The sequence below is a fragment of the Condylura cristata genome, unplaced genomic scaffold (genome assembly GCF_000260355.1).
Source record: "Condylura cristata isolate star-nosed mole 26May11 unplaced genomic scaffold, ConCri1.0 scaffold00013, whole genome shotgun sequence".
Lineage (NCBI taxonomy): Eukaryota > Metazoa > Chordata > Mammalia > Eulipotyphla > Talpidae > Condylura > Condylura cristata.
The window spans coordinates 31,414,718-31,437,343 of NW_004567114.1; the positions used below are offsets into that span (position 1 = coordinate 31,414,718).

The following is a 22,626-nucleotide window of genomic DNA, read 5'->3' on the forward strand; positions in this document are numbered from 1 at the left end:
TCCCCACTCTGTCTCTGGTGAAGCCTCTCACCGCCCCTGAGCCTCTGGCCTGTACCCCAGTTCTATATGTACAAATAAATAAATCTTTAAAAAAAAAAATCTCACTTTGTATGTATATATTGCTATTTTCTCCTTTAGTTGTTACTATCTACTTTATAGTTAGGTGCTCCTTTGTTGGATGTGTAAACACTTATACATGTTAATTCACATGTGGATTGACCCCTTCATTACAATGTAAATTACTTTCTGTCAGACTTTGTTGTGAAGTCTACTTTGTCTACCTCAGCTTTTTTTGGTTTCCATTTGCATATTTATTTTTTCCCCTTATTTCTTCAGTGGTTGCTGTAGGGCTTACTGTATGTGTCAGAGTCAGCTCTCTATAAAAATTAGAAGTGTTCTGTATTTTTATGTTAATAGGTCCAACAATATATATTACTTCACACACTTTTCATATCAGTTAAGAGAAGGATATGTTAGGCCACAAATCAAATCTAAAAATTCAAAGTGTTCTGTATTTTTATGTTATAGGTCCAACAATATATTATATATTACTTTACACACTTACTTTTAATATCAGTTAAGAGAAGGAGAAGGAATATCCACTTAGATATTATTTTGGGGGGAGAGGGGAGGGTATGGTTTCAATTATCTGGGTTTATTTACTTCCAGCTCAAAATAAATTCACTGGTATATCTCACTGGCAGGTCTATTAGCAATGGATACTCTATGTTTTTGTTCATGTAGCAAAGTTTTTCTCTTGCCTTTTATTGGATATAGGGTTCTTGCTTGACAACTTTTTTTTTTAAAGTTAGAATTTTGTACACTCTGGTCTCCACTATTTCTAATGACAAGTCAGTTATTACTGTAATCAGAGTTCTCACGTAGGTATCATTTTTGTCTTGCTATTTTCAAGAGTTTTTCTTTGGCTTTCAGCATTTCTACTCTGATGTATCTGTTTTTGCTTTTTCTACCTCAAGTTCACAGAATTTCTTGGATGTGTAAACTAGTATATTTGGAGTTTTCAATCATTATCACTGCCCCATTCTCTCATTTCCCACACACTAATTGGTATGCAGGTAGAGTTAATGGTGTCCCACATTTCTGGGTAGCTCTCTTCCTTTTAACTAGTATCTTTTCTCTCCTTGAACTGCACAGTTTTGGTCTATAATCTTCATTTACTTATATGCCCTTAGGACTATTTCTAAGACATTAAATGGCTATTTATAAAATTTTTTTCATTTTCATTGAGGAATACATCTGTGGAGCTCTTTACACTGTAATGCCAGATATGGAATCTGCAAAGGCTTATAACACTGAATCTTTATTATGTGTACACGTGAAGATATAAACAATGACAATAAGCACTAAATGTTAGGAAGAAAAATCACTGATTTGAATTCTCTGAATTTTCACTCATCAAATCTGCTTCAAATAGAATATATAGATGTCAACAACAGAAATATTTGGCTACTTACAAATTAATTTTCTTTTAGGAATCAAATCCAAAGTGATAATTCATACACTTAAATTTGGGATAGCAATGCAATCCATTTAGTCAAATCTGCTACTGCTCCAGTGAAATACACGTACTTGGCTATCTTACAGTAAGTTACTATACAATGGCTATACAACTTTTTTTTTTTTTTATCAGCTATTAGGTTTGTAAAAGTAAATAATTCTAGGATTGGACTGTGTTGGCTATAAATTGATGATAATACATGCCTTAGAATGTAATTAATATGTCCATATCTAGAAAATTCTAGCTCTACCACTTATTTCAAACACTTTATAGTTGATTTTCATTCTGGAAGGTTAATATATAAAAATATTTTAAAAAATAGTTTTAACCTTACCATATTAGGATCATACCCCAGAGAAAACAAATATGGTTTTTCTTGTAAAATTGCTTCCTTCCACTTTTCATCAGATACCAAACCAATGTACCAGTCGCTTTCATATTCCTCAAGGTAGGTAGTCAGTTCTTTAAAATCTTCTATTGGACCTAAACTTGCTTTATCAATCATTAATTTCAGAGCATATCTAAAAAATGAAGGAACAAAGAATTTTAGCTTCTTTAAATCACATTGCCAGATGAAACAGATTTGTTCAATCAACATTTTTAAGACACTACACTGAAATACATATTTCAAATAAAAAGGTCAGGGAAAAATGAATGCAATCAAAGAAAAAGATTATGTAGACAAAACAAAAGTACAAGTTAAAGTGTACTCAATGTAATCAGAATACATACTAAGATTTTTTTTAGGAAATTATTTTTTAAAGTTAAAATGTAGGGGCATCTTCTGCTAACTATAAAAAACTCATTTTCCTGCAATGCTAATATGTACATGTAATAAATAGGAATTACCTGAAAGCTTTCAGAGTTAGCTGGAACAGTTCAGGTTTTTCTGTGAGCCAATCCAAGGCAACAGACCAAGGCAAAATGCCACTGTAAACTCTCAAAATATGGCCAGGACTAGGAACCATATTGTCTATTCCAAATAAACTAAAATAGCAAGTCATTACTGCATGAACATAAAAGTCTTTTAAAACTCTGTCCTTTGCAATTTCTTCTAGTATTTCTGAGACATTTTCTTCTGAATGAAAACATTGCAACTGCCTTAAAACAAATTGGTACCAGTCTTCTGGAAATAATGAACTCATCTCTCTCATTTTGGAAGTAGGCAAACAGTTAGATGTCCACTCTTCAGGTAAACTTAACAAGTGAGAATGAGAACAACTGAACTCCATAAGAGGAATATACACCATGTCTTCTTGTTTTCCTTTGTCAACAGCAGGGTATCCCAATATAACTGTTTTGTAAAGACTGTTTTCAGGAACTGTGCCTATAGGATGATTATCAACTATCTGTGAGTTAATGGATCCTGGAATAGGCAAATTTATACTTGGGAAAGCTTTCAACTGATCTTGTTGTTCTTTTCCTTTTTGAGTAGTTGGCTCATCACCAAAAACATTATCATCAGACCAGTCATCAAAAGTTCCTGAATTTAAACTATCTGTGTCATCTGAGGATTGTGTTTGTGGTGAAGCGTTCAGAGCAGGCAGGATTATTAGAGATGCTTTCCCTTTATTTTCAGTGTTGTGGACAGTCTCCTGTATATTTGGCCTTCGGGAGCAGTACTGAACAAGTATCCACACAAGTACTTTAACAAGGTCACCTTTAAATTCCTTTAAGTTATCATGAGAATCAATTATGCCAGATAAAACATTACGGGCATCAGAGTATGTTTTCACAGGTAAAACAGTACAGGGTGTCAAGACATTTCCAAAGTGTTCATTAATGGGGAATACTCCTGAATATTCTTCTTGCTCAAAGGCACTTTCAAAAACTTCATCAACTTTTCGTGCTTCAGCTGTATGACAGGACGTCTCTTGCAATTCTAACCCCTAAAGAGGAAATTAAAAGTATGTGGGCTTATGATCATTTATTTTGCAAGAAATGCAACTAGTTTTGAAAATTTTCAGAGATATAAAAATATGAAAAATGCAAAATAAAAATTTCTTAAGAGCTATGTATACATTAAGCTCAAATTTAATAGCATGTAGTACTTTGATGTTGAATGGAGATGAGAAACAATGCCACCATTTTAAAAGAAATTAAAATATTTCACTAGAAATTGGTAAAATTTCTTTACTGAATGTAACATAATTTTAAGACTGTCTATAACCGCTTAATTAGTTTCCTGGTACAGTCTACTCTCACCTAGATCGATACCCCTAATCCTTGTATCTGAAAAAAGCGAAAAGAAAGAAAGACTGCAACCAAAAAGTATAACTTTACACCGCAGGATGTCATGGAGCACAAAAGATCAATAAAAGTACACACATCATTAGGTATTATAAAGTCACATCTTTTTTAAAAACAACCAAATTAAGCAGTATTTTAAATGACCAGTTAGACTAGAAAAGTGGTTCTTAAATTACAGATGAGTCAAAATCACTGTAGGGTTAGTTAATGCACAGATTGCTGGGTCCTCCCCAGTTTCTGATTCAAGAGGTCTGGGTGGGTTCCAGAGTCTACATTTTTAACAAGTTGTGGGATGTCAATATTAAGAGATGTTATTAGTACTAGTCTTGGAAACTGCAAGTTGAGAACCACTGTACTAAAGGAACAGCTTTTTAGTAACTAATAATTTTACCCTTTTGTGTTAAGACAAAAAAACAGTCACTCATTCACTATTCATTCAACAAATACTTAAGAGCCTTTTATGTGTCAGACACTACTTCAGCAGGCTTAGGAAATCTCTTGCAAAATAAAACAGATCCCTGCCCTTTTGACATTTACACAGGGTGAAGACACACAAGCAATCAAGTTAACGACATTGTTAGAAGGTGCAAGTGCTATGGAAATAAAGAAAAAGTAAAACAAGGGAAAGGGAGATAGGGAATACTAAGAAAGGAGTGGGAGTATAATTTAAAATAGAGTGGTCATTTGGCCTCATTTAGAAGGTGACATTTTTGGTAAGCCTTGAAGGTCAGAAACAACTTAGTTGTGTGAAAGTGTAGCTGCAGCAGAGGGTACAGTCAGTAAACTGGAATAGTAGGAAAGGGTTCCTGCACTAATGGCTAAGGTTGGAGATGATAGGGCCTTGGTTTGAGATCCACTGTAGAGCTCTGAGTAGAAAGGTGACATGATCTGACCTAGATTTTAAAGATAATTGGTTGAGAATAGACTATATGGGGGCACAGATAGATGGTAGGTGACCAACTAAGAGGTCATTGCAATTTTTCAGGAAAGGGTTGAATGTGACTGAGAGCTGGATGGTAAGAAGTGGTGGGATACAGGATGTGGCTGTACAGAAGTTTTCATTGGATTGGATATGAAGTATGGAAGTATTTATGACACCTGCTTGGGGCTGATAGAGTAGCCACCGTGGACTACTGAGCTCTGGGGTATGCTAATGTTAACATGTTAAGGAAAAGAGAAGAAACCATTAAAGGAGACTGATAAAGATTAACCCACATGAAATATGAAAAGAGAGCAGTTGTTACAAATGCTGCTAAGAGATCAAGTAAAACTGAGTCTGACAGTCAATCATTGGATCTAGTGTTGCTGGAACCCCTGGAAATCTTGGTGAAATAATAGATTGTAGGGTCAAAACTGGAGTAATTTGAGAGAGAGAATAGGTGAAATGAACTTGGAGATATGAATATAAGCAACTCTAATAAGGCATTCTGCTCTAAAAGGAAGGAGAGAAAGAGTGTATAGTGGTAGGGTTGTGGAGTAAGAAAGTTTTTACTAATTTGATAATGCTGATATGATATAGGATTCAAAGAATTACTGAGTCACAATTTTGAGATCCTCAGACAGGGACAAAAGGACAGGAAGAAAAGGAGACTGATACTTCATTATTATGTTCTATTATACAATTGATATTAGCCTACCTATTAATATGTGCATGCTGACTTTTAAAGTCCTTAGGCACAATTAAAAGGACTTATTTTTTTCACACTGAGTTATTAAATATTTGATGTATACTTATCAAGCAAAATTTATACATATACATATACTATAAAAATATGAGGTTTCAAATGCACACTGACTTTAATGTTAATACAGCAGTAAGTATAGCCACGTTCTAAAATCATTATCCATATCAAACGATCCTGAAAACGGCCCAAGTAATGAGATCCAGGTAAGAGGAGACCTAAAACAAATTAGAAAAACAAGGTAATTCATTGTTCAACTTGTTCTTCAAAATTGATAACACACTTGAATCTGATCTGTAACTTCTTTTACCCTTTTACTATGTCAAGAATAGAAAGAACTATTCTTTGCATATTGTGAGGCATTAAATTAAGCTCTTTATAAAAGAATGGTCAGAAAAGTTATACGTAATAATTATAAGGATATAAGGATTCTTTCCAGAGATATGTCAAATTACAACCTACTGTGTATAATCCTAAATACACATTAACCATACTAGGAAGGCATTAAGCATATAAAATAACTTCACATCAATAATTTAAAATATTTTGTGGTGTTAAAGTTACATGAAGTGCTATTTACCACAGCATATAAATATTTAAAAGTTAATTTTTCTTTCAATATTATGTTGCTGAGAATTGTCCATGTTGAATGTAAACAGCTCAGTCATTTATAACTGCTGCAGTCATTGTATGCACTTAGTTGAATTTGAATATTCAGTTTCCTGCTAATAGACATTTCAGAGCTTTCCAGTTTTCCACTATTATAGATAATGCTTTGTACAAGCATGCTGGTACAGAAAAAGTGTTAACTTAACAATTATCTTTTGAAAGATGTTTACAGAGTTGGCCTTTGGCATCTGGGAACTTACATTCAAGGGAGTTCTTAGTACTGTAAATGGGAAAACGTCTATGGTTGTGCTTTATGTGCTCAAACAGTAACAGTCACACTGAATATGCTCTCTTTTCAGAAGTCTAGATTTTTGGTACATGCTAGGCAAATGGTGCTACACATCAGCTCCTGAAAAAAAACCTCAGTACATACTGAGTCTTAAATGAGCTTCTTTGATAGTCACATATCACACAAGTTGTCTCAGAGTTTCTGGAGAATTAAGTACATTATGTGTGATTCCACGGGAGAGGTCAGAACCTTGTACATCACTCTCACTCCCTGTGAATTTTCCCTCACTGGTTTTGTTCTGCATCCATTTCTTATAACAAATCTTAGTCATAAGAGTAAGTGCACACTGAGTACTGCCAGTAGGTCATCAAATCTGGGACTAGTCTTGGGGATGCCTAAAATACATATGAAAGACTTTCTCTAGAATTGGAACCACTGGATCATGTAATCTAAAGCCTAACCACAGGCTGCAGGGTATGTAAATCTTTAACATTAGTTTACTCTGTAAGGTGGTTCTATGAATTTAATTCCCTGCCTAGAGGACTTGAGATTCCTATTTCCTATGGCCTAGTCAGTATTTGGCAATATCAAAGTTTTTACATTTTCACTAATCAGATGTTTGTTAGATATTACCTGATCCCCGTCCCACCCTATTTCCCCACCAGGAATAATATACTTCTTAGTTAAGTGTACTTGATTCGATAATACAGTATAATTTCTACCTTACTATTAAAGTATTTATTATTTCGGATGTAAGTTTAACTTAACGGGTATTTTTAAAAAATGGCACTGTATTATGTAAGAAAAATTGATTAGAATTGGATAAAAGTGACTATAGAATATTCCAAAGGGTTATTAAAATGATTATTAATGATCATAACAAAACTGTACAAAGATAGTGTTTCCTAAATTATCTCACATAATAAATAATCAAAAAAAGCAAAACTCAAGAAAGCATTTGATTAAAATATTAATTTTAAGTTGGTACTCTGCTGGGTATAAATTTGCCAGGAAGGTACTAGACATTTCTAAAACAAATTTTAGGGGCTAAAAGCATATGGTAGGAGACAATACACTTGGCATCTTGTACCTTATCAAACACTAACTTTGACAAGTATAATATAGTTGATTGTATAGTAAATACACAATTATAAAACTATCTAAAATTAGTTCATTCTTGTCAAAATGTATATTACTGATATTTTCATAGCATTTCATTTTGGGAGGTTACTCATTATTAATGAAAATTTTTGTTATGCTCTGTACCCTGTCAGGCTGTTTAATTTGCTACACAACTATTAAGATATGAGCAAACTCTTTTAAGCTCTTCAATCTAATGTTATGTAAAGTTAGTGTTCATTCTTTATGGATCAAGCTAACTATATTTACTTGACAATGAACTCATTGTAAATTCACAAAATTTTTGGGAAAAAGAAAATACTAAACAAATTGTCAAGTCACCTTACTGAAGTTTTTTTTTTAAGTATTTTTATTTTAAAAATTTTCCTCAAAATAAGGAACAGAGATATACTTCTATTTTATATATATTCTTTCTGCCTATACCTCAAAGCATTTGGATCAAGAGAGTTTTTCCTGTGTTCATGTTTTTGCACTTTTAAGAATTTTCTTACGTACAACCCATTCACTTACCTAAACTTCCAGCTGCCATAGCAGACTGCAGTGCAGCAGTCAAACCTGGGACCATCTGGTAGTAGTACATTGTATCCGCACACACACAGGCTGAGGCTCCCACTGCTCCTGGCCAACTTTGATTTGGGCGGGGAAACCCCACCAAGAACAAAGGAAGGGTGAAGAGTGGGAGTAAGGGTGAAGAAAGAAGTGCAGAGAAAACTATGAAGACTAGCACAAATGGTGAGAAGACAGTGTTGAGTATACATAAGCTGGTGGTTGATTTTCGACGTTTTTTCTCTGTCCAGGATGCCAAAATTACAGTCACAGCAAACTGCAATTTAGAGATGAACTGAATCAGACGATCACGAAAGAGGCCAACCTGTAGAGGTAAAAATGACTTTTTAAAAAAAATTCTTAAAGACTTTTCATGGATTTTTTATGGTACAATAAAAAATCCAAGGAGATAGCAGTTCATACTGCTAAAAAGTGAGATAATAGCAAGTCTCAAGTACGATGCAACAGAGAAATTACAATCTTCATCTATTGCTTGTGGGAATAAAATTCCAACCACTTTGGAATAAGGTGTGGCAATATCTTCAAGTGTTAAACACAGTTACTTTATGATTGAAATTCCAATCCTATGCATACTCAAGAAAAATGTAACCATATGTCCATACAAAAGCTTGTAAACAAATGTTTATAGTAGCATTATTTGTAACAGTCAAAAAGTAGAACCAACCCAGATGGCCATTACCTGATAAATGAATCAATCAAATGTGGTATGTCATACCTTAATATTATTTGACAATAAAAAGGAAGTGGGAGTGACTAAATTGTATAAAAGGGGATAACTGGATGGTTAAGGATGGAATTAGGCTTTTAGGGGTGAATTTAAATATAGAGTTTACAAATGTTGATTAATAATGACGTACACCAGAATCTATGTTGTTATAAACCAATGCTACTTGAAAAATTATTTAAAAAATTAAACATACTACAAATTGATACACACTACAAATGGATGAGCTCTTGAGAAACATATGAGAGAAGCCAGATCATTTCTTACATATTTCTATTTATGTGAGTTGTTCAGAATAGGCAAATCCAGAGAGAATAAGGTGAAAAGTTGTTAGGGCTGGAGGAACAGGGGGTGGGATACAGAGTGGGAATGGGGAAAGCCTAGTAATGTGTATGAGGTTTCCATTTGGGACATTGAAAATAGATTAGATTGTGGTGATGGCTACAAAATCCTAACTATAGATCATTCAAGTGTATTCTTTGGGTGAATTTTCTGGTATGTGAAATATATCTCAATAAAGCTTCCAAAACATGTATTTACCAGTAAAAGTCTGATTCCAGTATCCAGGCTTCTGTTCCACCACATGTCTGTACTGGAGATAAACAAGCACACTGCTGACACAATGACTGTCTCCAATAAAGCGTTTTCTGTATTCTGCCAAACCTAAAGGAGACAAATTGTCTATTTTAAAAGTAGAATTTTATCCTGTAAGCAAACTATTAAACAAAAATCTCAGTTATTCTTAGCAATAAGAAAATGATGTTGAGCATAGAATTACCATTCTAAAAGCTCTTGTGAATCCAATGGAGACAGACACAGAATGGAGTTCTTGTAAGGAGCTGTCCAGTGAAAGAAATGCTATCACAACAAAAGGTGACACTAATACAACAACAACAAAAAAGAGACAATTTTAAGTAAGGCAAAGTAACCCCATCTATCTTATTTAACACTGGACACTGTGACTTTTTTTATACATACTGTATTTGAAGACAAAACCTGTCTAAGCAATTAATTTTTAAAGACCTAATTAACAAATATAAAAATCACTCTATATAGATAATATATACATATGGGAGTTCATAATGTTTTTGTACACAAGATAAGATTTTATCTTCCTACCTAGATTTAGTAAAATCCGTCGCATAACACCAATCTTCATGAGCCTTGTTTGCTTTTCTAAGAATAATGTCGTGGTATGCACATCCTTTGGATAAAAAGGATTTCGGAAAATTCCAAAGATATAGACACCTTGAATTTCTCTAAGTATCCATAGTATTATAAGTAGTATCATTAAAAGATAGCTAACAATAGCCTGGGGATTGTTTTTGGAAATATTTGAGAAACCAGCAAAGTGATGCAGCAAGCTAGCCTCTAAGAGAGCCAAGACTAATATAAAGATGTAGAAAAGGCATTCTTTCCAAGTAAACTGTTTTTCTGAACTGGTAGGCAAGGCCTTAGATTTGTTTCCAACTCGGTGTCTGGTCACTCTGTGCTTGAAGACAAAACCCATCTCATTTAGGTTAAGACTCAGTAAGAACCCAAATCCAGTCATGAAAAGAACCACACCAATGGTGCTGGGAATGAAATATGATACTATAGCTGTTCCAGCAGAAATGATGAACATTATTAATAACCTGCAGAGGAAAAAAAAGAAATTTCTTAAGAAGAAAAAATGTGTTTTAAGATAAAGTCACATGTAATTTTAATATTTAATTACCAGAGCTGGGTTGACACCGATGAGCCTCCCAGGCCAAACTCTAAAACCTGTTCCATTGCCCATAAGAAAAGTGCATCCGGTGGGGGCAAAATCCCTAGTGCCCACAAAAAGGGTAAAAATATAAACAAGATATGTAAAATCTGGTTCATCTGTTCTAGAGCTGGTATATTTACTATAAACCTGTAAGAAAAAGAAAACATCAAAATCATAAAAATCATGTATAGAAGAGGATCTTCCCAGTAAAAATCCCATACCCTCTCTCCCTTATTACCAGATCTCCTGCCCCAGAAAGAACACTTACAGAGAGCTCTAGTTCTGACTTGCAAAAGAGCATACAAGTTGATCAAATACGTTAGTGTGAGGGTGGGGAATATAGAATAATTTTTAAGATTTCTTTTGAGTTGAAAATGTTATGAAATTAGTGATGGTTACAAAATCTTCACTGATATTACTCAACCTTATGTGGATGAACTTTGTAAAAAGTTCCTTTCCCTGTATTAGCAACTATTCCTACCAACTATGCACCAAATTAGCATTTAAAGAATATGTGGATTTTAATGTGAAAAGAAACAAGTAATGAAAAGTAATTTACTGAGTAACAGTGAATTCAGTGATTTGTAAAACTCAACAGTTGAGCCCAGGGCAAAAATATTTTCCTCTAAATGTCCAAACTACAAAGGTGAATTTCTAACAATGATTCTTGTAGAACTTAAAATGTTTAAATAAGAAATTACCACTAACTCTGCCAAGGGAAGAATGTTTCCAAGATAAAATGGTAGGACAGGCGTATGCCAGAAATTCCCATTCTAAAAGGGAGAAAACAGGAAAGGAGAAAGGCATGGCAGGTCCCAAAGAAGTCCAAAAGTTAGCAAGGAGGACCTGTTAGCTCTCAAATCTCTTCGTTTTCATACTCTGTCCTGGGCAATATCACCCAAACATCTGTAACTGGAGGTCTAGCTCTAACACTCCCACCATAGGACTTCTGGTTTGTTGGAACCAGGGCAGTGCTCTGACAATCTCTCAAAAAAATTGGGGTAATTTTTCCCTCTCCCTAAAGAATAGTGCATGTTCTAAGCAAAATAGTTCTATCATCCCCTTCTTGTCAAATCTAAGAATCTACCAGCCTTTGTTCATTCTGTCTTGTCTCTGCCCCCTTTAGTTCAAACTGGCAGTACTTCTGTTGATATATCCCCATAAACTCTATATTGAGTGATAGTTTAATCACTCCCTCAATGTTCTTTTCAGAACACGCCTTCTCATTTTGTGGGATAAGTCAATGGTTTCCCCAAAACTTCAAGAAACAGAATGGGGAGCAGAATAGACAGACAAGTACATTGCTGAGGGGAGCATGAGGCGGGACAGGAGAGGTCTGCTGTACCATGTGCGTCACCTCCCTGGCTGGGGATCGAACTCGTTTTAAAGCGGCTGCAGCTAGCTTCACAGTACTGTACTTTTACTCATTGCACCACCATGGAGGGCCCAACAATTCTTTCTTTAATTCACTTCTCTCTTTTCATATTTTAATATAAGCAGTTTGGAGAAATCAATATTTTCCTTCAATAATTTGCTTAGAAATTCCCTCAGCTATATATTTAATTTCATCTGTATCAAGACTCACTTTCCATAAAACAATGGAAAACAGTTCAACCAAGGTCTTTGCCATCTTAAAAGATTTGTCGAAGCCCCTGTTACCAAAACAGGGAAACTGTCTAAAACCTCACCAGAATTGTCCAAAATATCCATATTCTAGCATGTACTTCAAATTCTATCAGTTTCTACCAACTACCCAGTTCCAAAGGTACTCTCTACTTTTAGCTATTTGTTACAGGAGTACCTCTCTCTTGGCACCAAATCTTAACATCTTGGGCTGCTATTGCAAAATACCATAGACTGGACAATTTAAATAAGAGATTTATTCTTATAATTCAAGAGGCTAGAAGTCTGAAATCAGTGTTAACAAAGTTTGGTTCTGGTGAGAATTCTCTCCCTAACTTATATACGGTTGCCTTTTACTATATTCTAATATGGTGGAATGAGCGCTCTTAAATTCTCTGGTGCCTCTCCATAAAAGGGCACTAATCCCATCAGATTAGGGCCCCACCTCATTATCCTAATTTCTTCTGAAAGATTCCATTTCCAAACACCTGCACATTGGAGGTGAGGACTTTAATGTACGAATCTTGAAGACACACATTCAGTCCATAACATGTCTGTACATTTTTACCTAAATGCTAATCCAGGAAAGAGAAAGTTACAATTTAAAGAAACAGAAAGAAAAGTCAGATTTAGAAAAGACAAGCAAAAGGAATATTGATTTTGTTAAAAACACATTTTCTATTTTTCTTTTGTAGAAAATTGATTAAAAATGAACATTCTTCTATATAATCATTATAACAAAATTAGAAATGCTATTCTAGTCACCTTAAATTCACTCAGTCTGTACAGATTTTCATATGTACAAATATTAAAATCTGTATTTCTCCCTTATATGAAAGTTCTCTTTTCAGAGGTTTCAGTCAGATTTTCTTACGGGTTTATAGGTCACTAGTTAAGTAAAACATAATATTGAAATTTTGTTCATTTACCTTATCTTCAATAAAATTGAATTACTACTTTTGTGTGAGTGTCTAAAAGAGATTAGCCCTCAGATATAAACATCAAAACAACAGTTCACTCATGGTTTGTCTTGATGACTTTCATTTTTCAATACTAGTAAGAAATACTTTTACTAAGTATGCTTAAAAACAAAGCAAGTTATAAAGTACTTGACAGCTTATTACCTGTGTGCAAGATCTACAAAAACAAAGAAAAAAATATAAAGAGGTCTCATAAGAGGAGTGATCTCATAAGTATCCTGGGTTTGGAAAGTTGCAGTCTCTGTAGCTGTGTTTACAATTAATGAATATTCTCCTATACATAATGTCATCCATCCAAAAACAAATAGTAGAGCAGTGCCTCCCACACTGCCATACAGCAATGTAACTCTGCTTGGGAGCAGATACCATGTTCCCAGACCACACACTAATCCAGCAAGAACAGAATGAAAAACTGTATTGGCTATATATTTCTTGCCAGGAATCAGAAATTTGATAGTTTCAGCACCAGCACAACTTGTAAATTCATGTTCATCTTCTTCTGCCAAGATATCTGTGGTTCGTATTCTCTTTACTGTTACTGATTTGCTTCTGGCATATAAACTCGTGAGCTGGATGATAAGTGCAGTTAGAAGCATTAGTCCACCTGAAAGTGCTGCTGTGTAATAGTCCTCCAAGATGCTGAACTGGTACAGAAGTGTTCCTATTCCACCCAAAACCCATGGCATTAGAAAAAGGATAATTTGATTAACATATATGTAAGGAGGGGCACAATAGCCTAATTTGAGTCGAGGGCCTCCAAGAATAGTCTGTGGAAAGCGCTTCAGAAAGAAGTCCTGTTTGTAGTCATTCAGCAAAGGCACATCTGGACTCATTCTTCTCACACAATATTATTCTGAAAGTCATATCATTTTCTGTAACACAGCAGTGTCTAAGAAAAAGAACAAAGTCATTATGTAAAAATGTCATGCCCAGAACACTGCAAGGAGGAGAGTCCTCTAATATTTCTATTTTACTTCCTTAGTTTGTTTCAAGAGGATTTGTAACTTTACTTCTCTGGAGGCACCTAGGCACAAAAAAACATAACCTAGGCACCTAGGCACAAAAAAACTCTTCCTAAGTTATTTTACTTGAAACTAGTCTTGTACACTATTAATTGATCTAGGATTTAATATGCAAATTATATTTTAAGCTAATTCACCTTTTTTAAATTTCAAGGTTAAAAGAAAGTTCAAAAAAGTCATTACTTTCAACTCAAATCTGCCAGTGATTTAACTGATTATTTTCTTGTTTGTTGTTTAACTTTTTCCTCTGTCACAAGAATGTGCAACTTTATCTGTAAAGGGTCAAACAGTAAATATTTTAGGCTTTGTGACCACGTGGTCTTTGTTACAATTACCCACATAGGCTGTCAGCCAGATTTAGCCTTTGGGCCTTAGTTTGCCAATGCTTGCTTCATAAAAATAAGAATATTCTCTTAATTCCCTTGAACTGATACTGAAATTGAAGAAGAAAAAAGAATAGAAATATTAAGTTATTACCATTGCTTAATAATTATAATGAAGTCATGATTTTCTACTAATCTAAAAGTCAAATCCTGCTAAACTAGTAGCATTTCAGTACAAAAAACATTAGCAGCTCAACATGTAATAGGAAGAACAATGCACTAGAAATCAGAATTTTCTAGCTGTCAGAATAGATACTTATTGTAAGCTAAGCAACCTCGGGCAAGGTGATTTATAGTTCAGTTTTTAATTTTTCTGTCATCAATTACCAAAATCTATCAGAATTAATAAAGTATGAAATGGTAATAAAACCCATCCATGCTTTAGTTCATTTTCATTGAAGGCCTCCCCGACACCTTTCCCCGCCCCCCCCCCCCCCCCCAAGTATCAAGTAAGGATTATCTTCGACTTTTCTTTTTCCTAAGGCCTATACTCAGCAGGTTGTTCCAAAAAAGTTGCCTGACATAAGATTAGCTAGGCAAGTATTACTTTACGGACAAAATGCTGGGCTAGAAAACAAAAATTAATAAAGTTATTTCATCAAAAAGGATCTCCAAACAAATGGAATAGAATAGAAAGTCTGAAGAAAAAAAAACACCTTATATATGTGGTCAGATATTTGACAAAGGTGCCAAGGATAGCCAATAGAAAAAGGATTTTTGCAATAAACGAGACTGGGACAACTAAGAATCCTCATGCAAAAGAATAAAGTTAAACTCTGACCTACCACCATAAGCAAAAATTAATTCAAACTGGATCAAAGACTTAAACATAAAACAGTTCTATTCTTATAAGAAAACAATGGATAAAAGCATTGGTTTGGCAATGATTTCTTGGATGTAACAAAGGAGAAAACTGGACTTCGTGAAAATTAAAAACCGAGCATTAGATGACACTATTAAGGTAGTCACAGGTGGGACAAAATATTTGCAAGTCATATCCAATTTAATTAATTAAAGGAATTAATATTCAGACTACATAGAAAAACTCCTAAAATGCAACAAAAGTGAATGAGAAAGGAGCCAAATAGACATTTCTCTAAAGAAGATATATGAAGAATCAATAAGCAATGAAATGATGACATAAGATCATAAAACAATCATTACCAAACAATCACTACCAAAAAACATAAGAAAAGTGTTAGCGAAGATGCAGAAAAACTGGACCATTGTGCACTATTGGTAGCGATGTAAAAAGGTACACTGTCGTGTACAGTTCTCAAAAACCTCAAAATTGAATTACCATAAAATCCAGGAACTCCACAACTGGATATGTGCCCCCCAAATGGAAAGCAGGATCTCAAAGAGACATTTAGATACCTATGTTTACAGCAACATTATCCACAAAAGACTTAATATTTGAAATTGTACACTTTTAATGGGTAAAGGTGCAAGGAAATGGAATTAGGTCTCAATAAAGCTCACAGGAAAGCAAAATAAACAGAAGAAGAAGAAGTCCTTGATCTGGTAGTAACTAGTTAGCATCTTTTTAAATAAAAAATTTAGGAGTAGTGGACAGGTTCCCCAAACAGATACTAAAATGGCAATAACTTACTTGGAGTCTGGCTTTAAATGCTATGATAAAAGCTTGGGAATTTTGCATGGAGGTCAGGCATTGGATACCCAATAACACAAAAGATATTTATCCTAATTGTCTGAATGACTGAAGATAAAAAATAATAACCTAATATACATCTTTAGAAGAGAAAATTGACTGGTAAAGAGCAGAAAGTCAGTTCAGAGGTCTGATAAGTAATTCTGATGGGATGGACTTCACTGAAGCAAATCCTAGTCCTTGACAGTGGGTTGTGGAGACAGTGAACAGATCATTGGAGAAAGTGCCATTCACATAAAGGGGCAAAATGGCTAACTGAGGCAAAAGGAATTTACTTGGAGATAAGGGGAAAAAGTGTATCTAAGAGGCACAGTTTGTAAACTTTTATGCAGGACAGGGCCATCTCTAAATCAAGTGAAAGGGCCATTTCCCATTTCACTAGTGTCTCCTAGAAGAAAATTCTTACGGAGGTTTGAGAGGAGGCGGTAAGGGGTCTGAGGTGACCAATAAAACCCCAAAACAAAAACTGAAAACGCTCAACTCAAGCTAAAGATGTCTTTAAAATCACACCAGTTGATAACTCTAATGGCCGAGATCCTTTTAGTCACAGAAAAACTCTACAGTCTCACTTTGAAGGTTTTTATAAGGAAGTACGAGAAATCTGCGGCAACTAAAATTGCAAGACGGTGGATCTGCACAGGTTTGGAAATTAAGGATAGGATGAAGACCCCAAGTAAGTGTACACAGCCTCGGAAATTAAGGAGATGATGCTATCCCTGGGTGGATGTCGGGACCGAACATACCTAGAGTCATCCGAGCAAAGAAACGATGCGAAGGCATCCCGGGGACTGCAGTTTTGCAGGAAACCCAGGATGGGAGGCCCTGCCGGCGAGGGTGCTGGCTGCAGTCAAAACGCTCAAATAGAGAAGTTGTGGCGGCGGAGAACCAGCTAACCACCGCCCCGCCCAGGCTCCGCGTTTCCATGGTTAACGTCAACTGAGGCTGGCGCGCCCAGGCGCGGAAAGATGAGCGCACTCGGGGGCGGGCCTCGCGTCCTGCTCGCCCAGTCCCCAGACCTGCCCAGGCGAGGCGGCACGGAAAGAGACGTGCACTTGGTTGGTGCAAGGCTTATGCCGCTGGTGGGAGTCGCCCGGTTAGTGGGCTCGCCTTGGGCCCCGAATCGGCGACTGCGGGCAGGGGTGCGAGCACTAGTCCTGAAATATCACTGTGGGCATACCCCTACGTAGAGCGTCGCTTCCCTGGTGACGTGACGTTCTTTCACCGCGCACTTGGACCCGGGCGGGTCGATGCGCCGCCGCCATTTTGAGAGCGTTAAGTCAACTGTGGTCTGACTGGCGACTCTAGTGTTGTGGAACTCAAACCGTTCTGGGTCCCGCGACTTTTATTCTTGGCATCCGCGCTCTGCCACCAACAGCTTAACGACGGTAATAAATGTTTGTAAGCGTTACGTCATACATCCTTTTCAACTTGCAAGTGTTGGGACTTTCTAGAGGTCCTCTTCCTCACCCCATTTTTGCATTTCCCCCGCCACAAGTGGATTTGCTGTGGTCTTTATACAGAGGGAAACAAAATAGCCATAATGGAGACATTCTGCAGAGGAATCTTTGTTACCAAAATAAGGAAACGTTCGCGTGTTCCAATTGAGTTAAAAAAAAAAAAAGCCTCGGCAAACTTATTACTCAGTGGTACTCATTTCCGGGCCACGAAAATCTACCCGGTTGTCACGAAGTCCCCAGTTTTGCTAAAGCTTTAAAGTTTCATATAACCCGCGCCCACTGCCTCCATTTTTGACAATTTTTATTGCCCGTCCCCTTCCCCCTTATTGTGGGCACCTACCAGATAGGGGGGTTGGAAGCCCGCTGGGCAGCCCCTGAGAGCTTTAAATTGGTCTCCGCTAATTTACAGGAACGTTGAAGCCAGTTTGTTAGTACCAAGGCACCTGCCTTTCTCCGTGGGAATGATACTCTAACCATGAGGCATACAGGGGGCTCCTAAGTGACAGAGGTTTTTTTTAAATTATTATTTTATATTGTTAATTGTTTTACAGGCTTTCTTAGAAGTGATGGCTGTTTTCACTTTTAAATTTTGCTTTTTGAGGTAATGTTGATTTACAACATTGTTTTAGGAATATAGGTTCACACCATTGCAAAGCTAAATTAATACACCAGGATTACCAAACCCCAAACCATCACAGCCCATTGATTGGGTACCCTCATTTCATTGCCTACCCCCATGCTCCTCAAGCCCCATCTTCATTTCTGATAATCTGTCAGTTCTACTCACAGAACTGTCTGTGGCTTGTTTCTTTATATTTCATGTGAATGAAATCATCTGGCATCTTTCTCCTGATTTATTTCTGCCTAGCATTATCCTCCTAGTGATAAATAGATTTTTAAAAAGGCTTTGTTTATTTATACATACAGAAATGGGGCACAAGCCAGAGGTGCAGGGGCAGCGAGAGGATTCACCAGAGACAGAATGAAGAGCAGAACAGGCCGACTGACTAAGTACACTGCTGAGGGGAGCAGAGGGCAGGTCAGCGGAGGGTTGCAGCACCATGTGGATCACCCACCTGCTCTGGGGTCTGGTGGGGGATCAATCTAGCATTGAAGCCAGCTTGCAGTGCTGCGTCCTTATCCATTGCGCCACCAGAGAGGGCCCAATAAATCAATTAAGTGTTTAGGTTTCAGGCGATAGTGGAAAAAAAGAATACTTGTGTTAATATTAAAAGGAAGTCAAGGCTTACTTTTAAAAAAGCATGAGCAATAACTACTCAGAGAAAAAAATGTTTAATTGTAAGCTTCTGGAGGAAAACCTTGTGTGGTGTCAATGATAAATATTTATGTTTAATTTGCATAGGTATACAATTAAGCAAGTTTGCATGTAGACACAATTTGCACATAGAACCTTTTATAGTTTAATGTGAACAGAAGTGTGCTCTTGGTCCAGCTATGTTTCCCACTCTTTAGGGGAGGACAGTGGTCAGTCATCAGAGGGAGAATACCACATTAAACATCCTTGAAACATTCACTATTGCTAGTAAGTCAGTGTGGTGTGGTTAAGAATAGAGGCTCTGGGATAAGGGAGCCTGTTAAAACCCTTACACCAGCTCTGATAAACCACCAGTGGCATCTTGGCTTTACTTAATCTCTGGTGCTCAGTTTCCATATCTTGTAAACTAGTGCTGTTGTGCAGATTGGATGACATCAAATGATTGTAAATCTTTAGTGAGAATTAGCAACTGTTATCTTTGTGGAGAGAGGCTGTAACCCTGATAAAGATCAGAGGAATCTTTTGTGATTGTTGAAATGCCACATGTAGATATTTGGCTATTAAATTCTTTTCAAATAAAGTTACTTTTACTCTTTCTTAGAATAAAATTACTAAGGCTCATGGCACAAATACGGTCTTAGGTCACTTTTGGATAAAACATTCATTTAACATCTGTTGACAAAATGGATGCTCATTGTCAGGCGCCAAATTAATTGCTGCATGTGTAACATTAAATAAAATAAGATCCCTTTCTAAGGTATTTATCAAGATATGACTTAGAAGAACAATAGGATATTAGTAATTGCATTGTATTTGATAAACAGATGTGCACTGGAGCTACAGAAACACAGAAGAGGGATACAGAAATCATTCTGGGGAACTAAGAATGACTGTGATCAAATTTAAAAAACTAGAAGTTAGCTGGATGAAGATGTGGGAAGAGATGTTCCAGGTAGGAAACATTCATTCATTAATTTAAAAAATATAGTATATACACTGGGGTGCTTTATGTACCTCATTTACTTTTAACCTCATGAAGTAGTTTAATGTTTTCATAAGGAATCTGAACTTTAGAGAAGTAAAATAAATGAAAGGATATGGAGTTTAGGACATATCTATGTATCTCCAAGATCCATACTTTGCTTCCATATTTTTGGTCCACATAAAATGAAACAGTATATCAAAAATCTGATGCTGCTTCTTCAGAGATTTTAGTTTGCTAGGGGAGTAAGGCATACTGGTTTTGGTGTAATGGTAGTGTACCCATTTTCAGTTCATACCAGTTATTCCTCTTAGCCAAACAAACAAACAAAAACATACACACACAACAAAACCCCAAACCCAATAAAAAACAGAACCCTCCCTCCACTTCATTGTCCAGGGTTCAGGGATCAGTAATCAGAGAGCTATGAAAATAACATGAAGAGCTGCAGCATCAGGTATGGTTGTTTAAAGAGGAGGTGAAATTGCCCCAGGGAATTCAGTAAACTCAACTGCCTGTGTGAATGGGGTGGTAGAACTGGGTAAATAATTGGAAAGGTGTAGGAGAGGGGTGTAATGATAAGGATACCTCAGAAAAGAGGAAAAACTCAAATCTTTAAGCTGGGTAACAAGAGAGTTTGAGGTGATTAAAAATACAGGAGGAAGAATAGGTTTGGAAAGAAAGATAACCTACTTTGAGGTGTATGTATTTTGAGGGACTGGTGGAATATGTCCAGTTTGAAATACAGGATTGTATCTTAGGGGAGAGATTGAGAAAGAGAGATCTGGGAATATTTATTCTACATTGGAAAAAAAAAAAAAGGTGAAAGAAGATTGAAGGAGAATGTCCTGATTTAGACCTTAATGAGCATAAAACCATCAGAAAAGAGAAAGGAACTATAAGATGATTTCTTAAATGACTATTGTAATTCATCTCTTTATATTACTTATCATCATAGGTACATAAATGTATACAAACCATCTAATGGGCAGGAGGACAGAAATTTTAGCATGTTCCAGCATGGTCACAAGCATGTGGGTTGGGTAACATTGAGTTACAAGGATATTAAAGATGGGGAGTGACTGGTTGTTAATTATGACATTTCATACTTAAATATTCTTTAGGGTAGAAAAATTTCATAATACACAAGTATAAATAGAACCATTAAATAATATATAACTTAATTATATATTTTGCCATTAAGTGGTTTCAGATTTTATTGTAAAATAAAATGTATTTATTTTAAATTACAATTCTGAATAAATTAGAGTAATTCCTGGTAAGGGTTGTAGAGTGAAAGAATAGTTTTTTCAGATTTGGTTTTGATCAAGAATTTTGAAACTTCTTTTGTAGCTCTTCAATTTCATTATTATTTCCCATCAGTAACTTCACAGAATTGATTTTTAATTTTAGGACCATTTTTTTTTAAACTTTTGTAAAAGTTGTGAGTGCCATAGCAGGAGCATAAAGGATGGGGGTTGGGGGCAATAATAATGAACAACTATATACCAGAGACATTTTATGGGGGTGAAATCGGGAGTGAACCGGATTATGGTATGGCACATGGGTGAATTGATGATGGGAAGTCCACAGGGATTACAAATGAGATGGAAAAGGGCACAAAATGATGTAAAAATAAACTATTATAATAAAAAAAGTTTGTGAAAGATCAAAATTCAAGAGTAACCAATCTGTGTTCTTATAGAAATTTTTCACCAAAAAGACTTTGTTAGAAGAAAATGTATATGCCAGTAAAGAACAGCATGCCAAAAGAGATGCATTTCCAGTGGTGATAACATTCTAAAATAGTATTAACTGAAACAGTCCTAAAATTAAAAATCAAGTCTATGAAGTTATTGATGGGAAATAATAATGAAATTAAAGAGCTAAACAAGAAGTTTCAAAATTCTTGATCAAAAACCAAATCTGACAAACTATTCTTTCATTTTCTAACCCTCACCAGGAGTTACTCTAGTTAAGAAATTAAAAATTACTCTGTATGATAGATGGACCTGGAAGGGATCATGCTTAGTGAAATAAGCCAGAAAGAGAAAGAAAAATACCAGATGGTTTTTACTCATAGCAGTAGTATAAGGGATCAGGTTAAAAAAAGAAAGAGAGAGAGAGAGAGAGACAAACAAAGGTAGTAGAGTAAAAATGAAAACAATGAACAACTATAAACCAGAGACATTTTATGGGGACTGAAGGGGGAATGGGATCAGAACTGGGGTGGGAAGAGTATACTGGACTATGGTGATGGCACACAGGTAAATTGGTGGTGGGAAGCCCATGGGGGATTAAAACAGATGAAAACATGCACAAAAGGAAGAATGATATAAAAAATAAAAAATATTTTAAAATTACTCTGTGTTTTGGCAACAATAATGAGTAATAACATTTTGGAGGAAACTTGTTTTAAGGATACATACACCTTCCTAGCACATGTAATAAAACCAAGCAAATACACTTTCTGCTGAAAAAATCAAATGAAAATATTTTTATTGTGAATGGCCTGTTTACTGTAGAAACATACATTCTAAATTCCGTAATTTATTGGTTTACCCAAATGTACTTGGGTTAGAATATTGGGCTATGAAAACCTACAAGTATACTTGCTGTATAAAAAGATTTGTTTATTCTATGCCTCCTTTCCCCAGAATACATTTTAGAAATAAATGCTTATTTAAAAAAAAAAAAAAAA

At 35.7% G+C, this 22,626-nt stretch overlaps 1 protein-coding gene across 1 annotated transcript in view; it reads right to left on the minus strand.

Moving 5' to 3' along the window:
• Positions 1–17,058, minus strand: part of PCNXL4 (pecanex-like 4 (Drosophila)) — a 19,575-nt gene extending 2,517 nt beyond the window's left edge. Inside the window, exons 1-10 of the mRNA XM_004681819.2 lie at positions 16,954–17,058; positions 13,278–14,022; positions 10,498–10,677; positions 9,900–10,414; positions 9,559–9,659; positions 9,321–9,443; positions 8,000–8,360; positions 5,566–5,669; positions 2,369–3,408; positions 1,854–2,040 (exon numbers count right to left, since the gene is read on the minus strand). Of these exons, the coding sequence (XP_004681876.1) occupies positions 1,854–2,040; positions 2,369–3,408; positions 5,566–5,669; positions 8,000–8,360; positions 9,321–9,443; positions 9,559–9,659; positions 9,900–10,414; positions 10,498–10,677; positions 13,278–13,966 (3,300 nt within the window). The 5' untranslated portion in view covers positions 13,967–14,022; positions 16,954–17,058. The remainder of the gene's footprint in view (positions 1–1,853; positions 2,041–2,368; positions 3,409–5,565; positions 5,670–7,999; positions 8,361–9,320; positions 9,444–9,558; positions 9,660–9,899; positions 10,415–10,497; positions 10,678–13,277; positions 14,023–16,953) is intronic.
• Between the last annotated feature and the right edge of the window lie 5,568 nt (positions 17,059–22,626).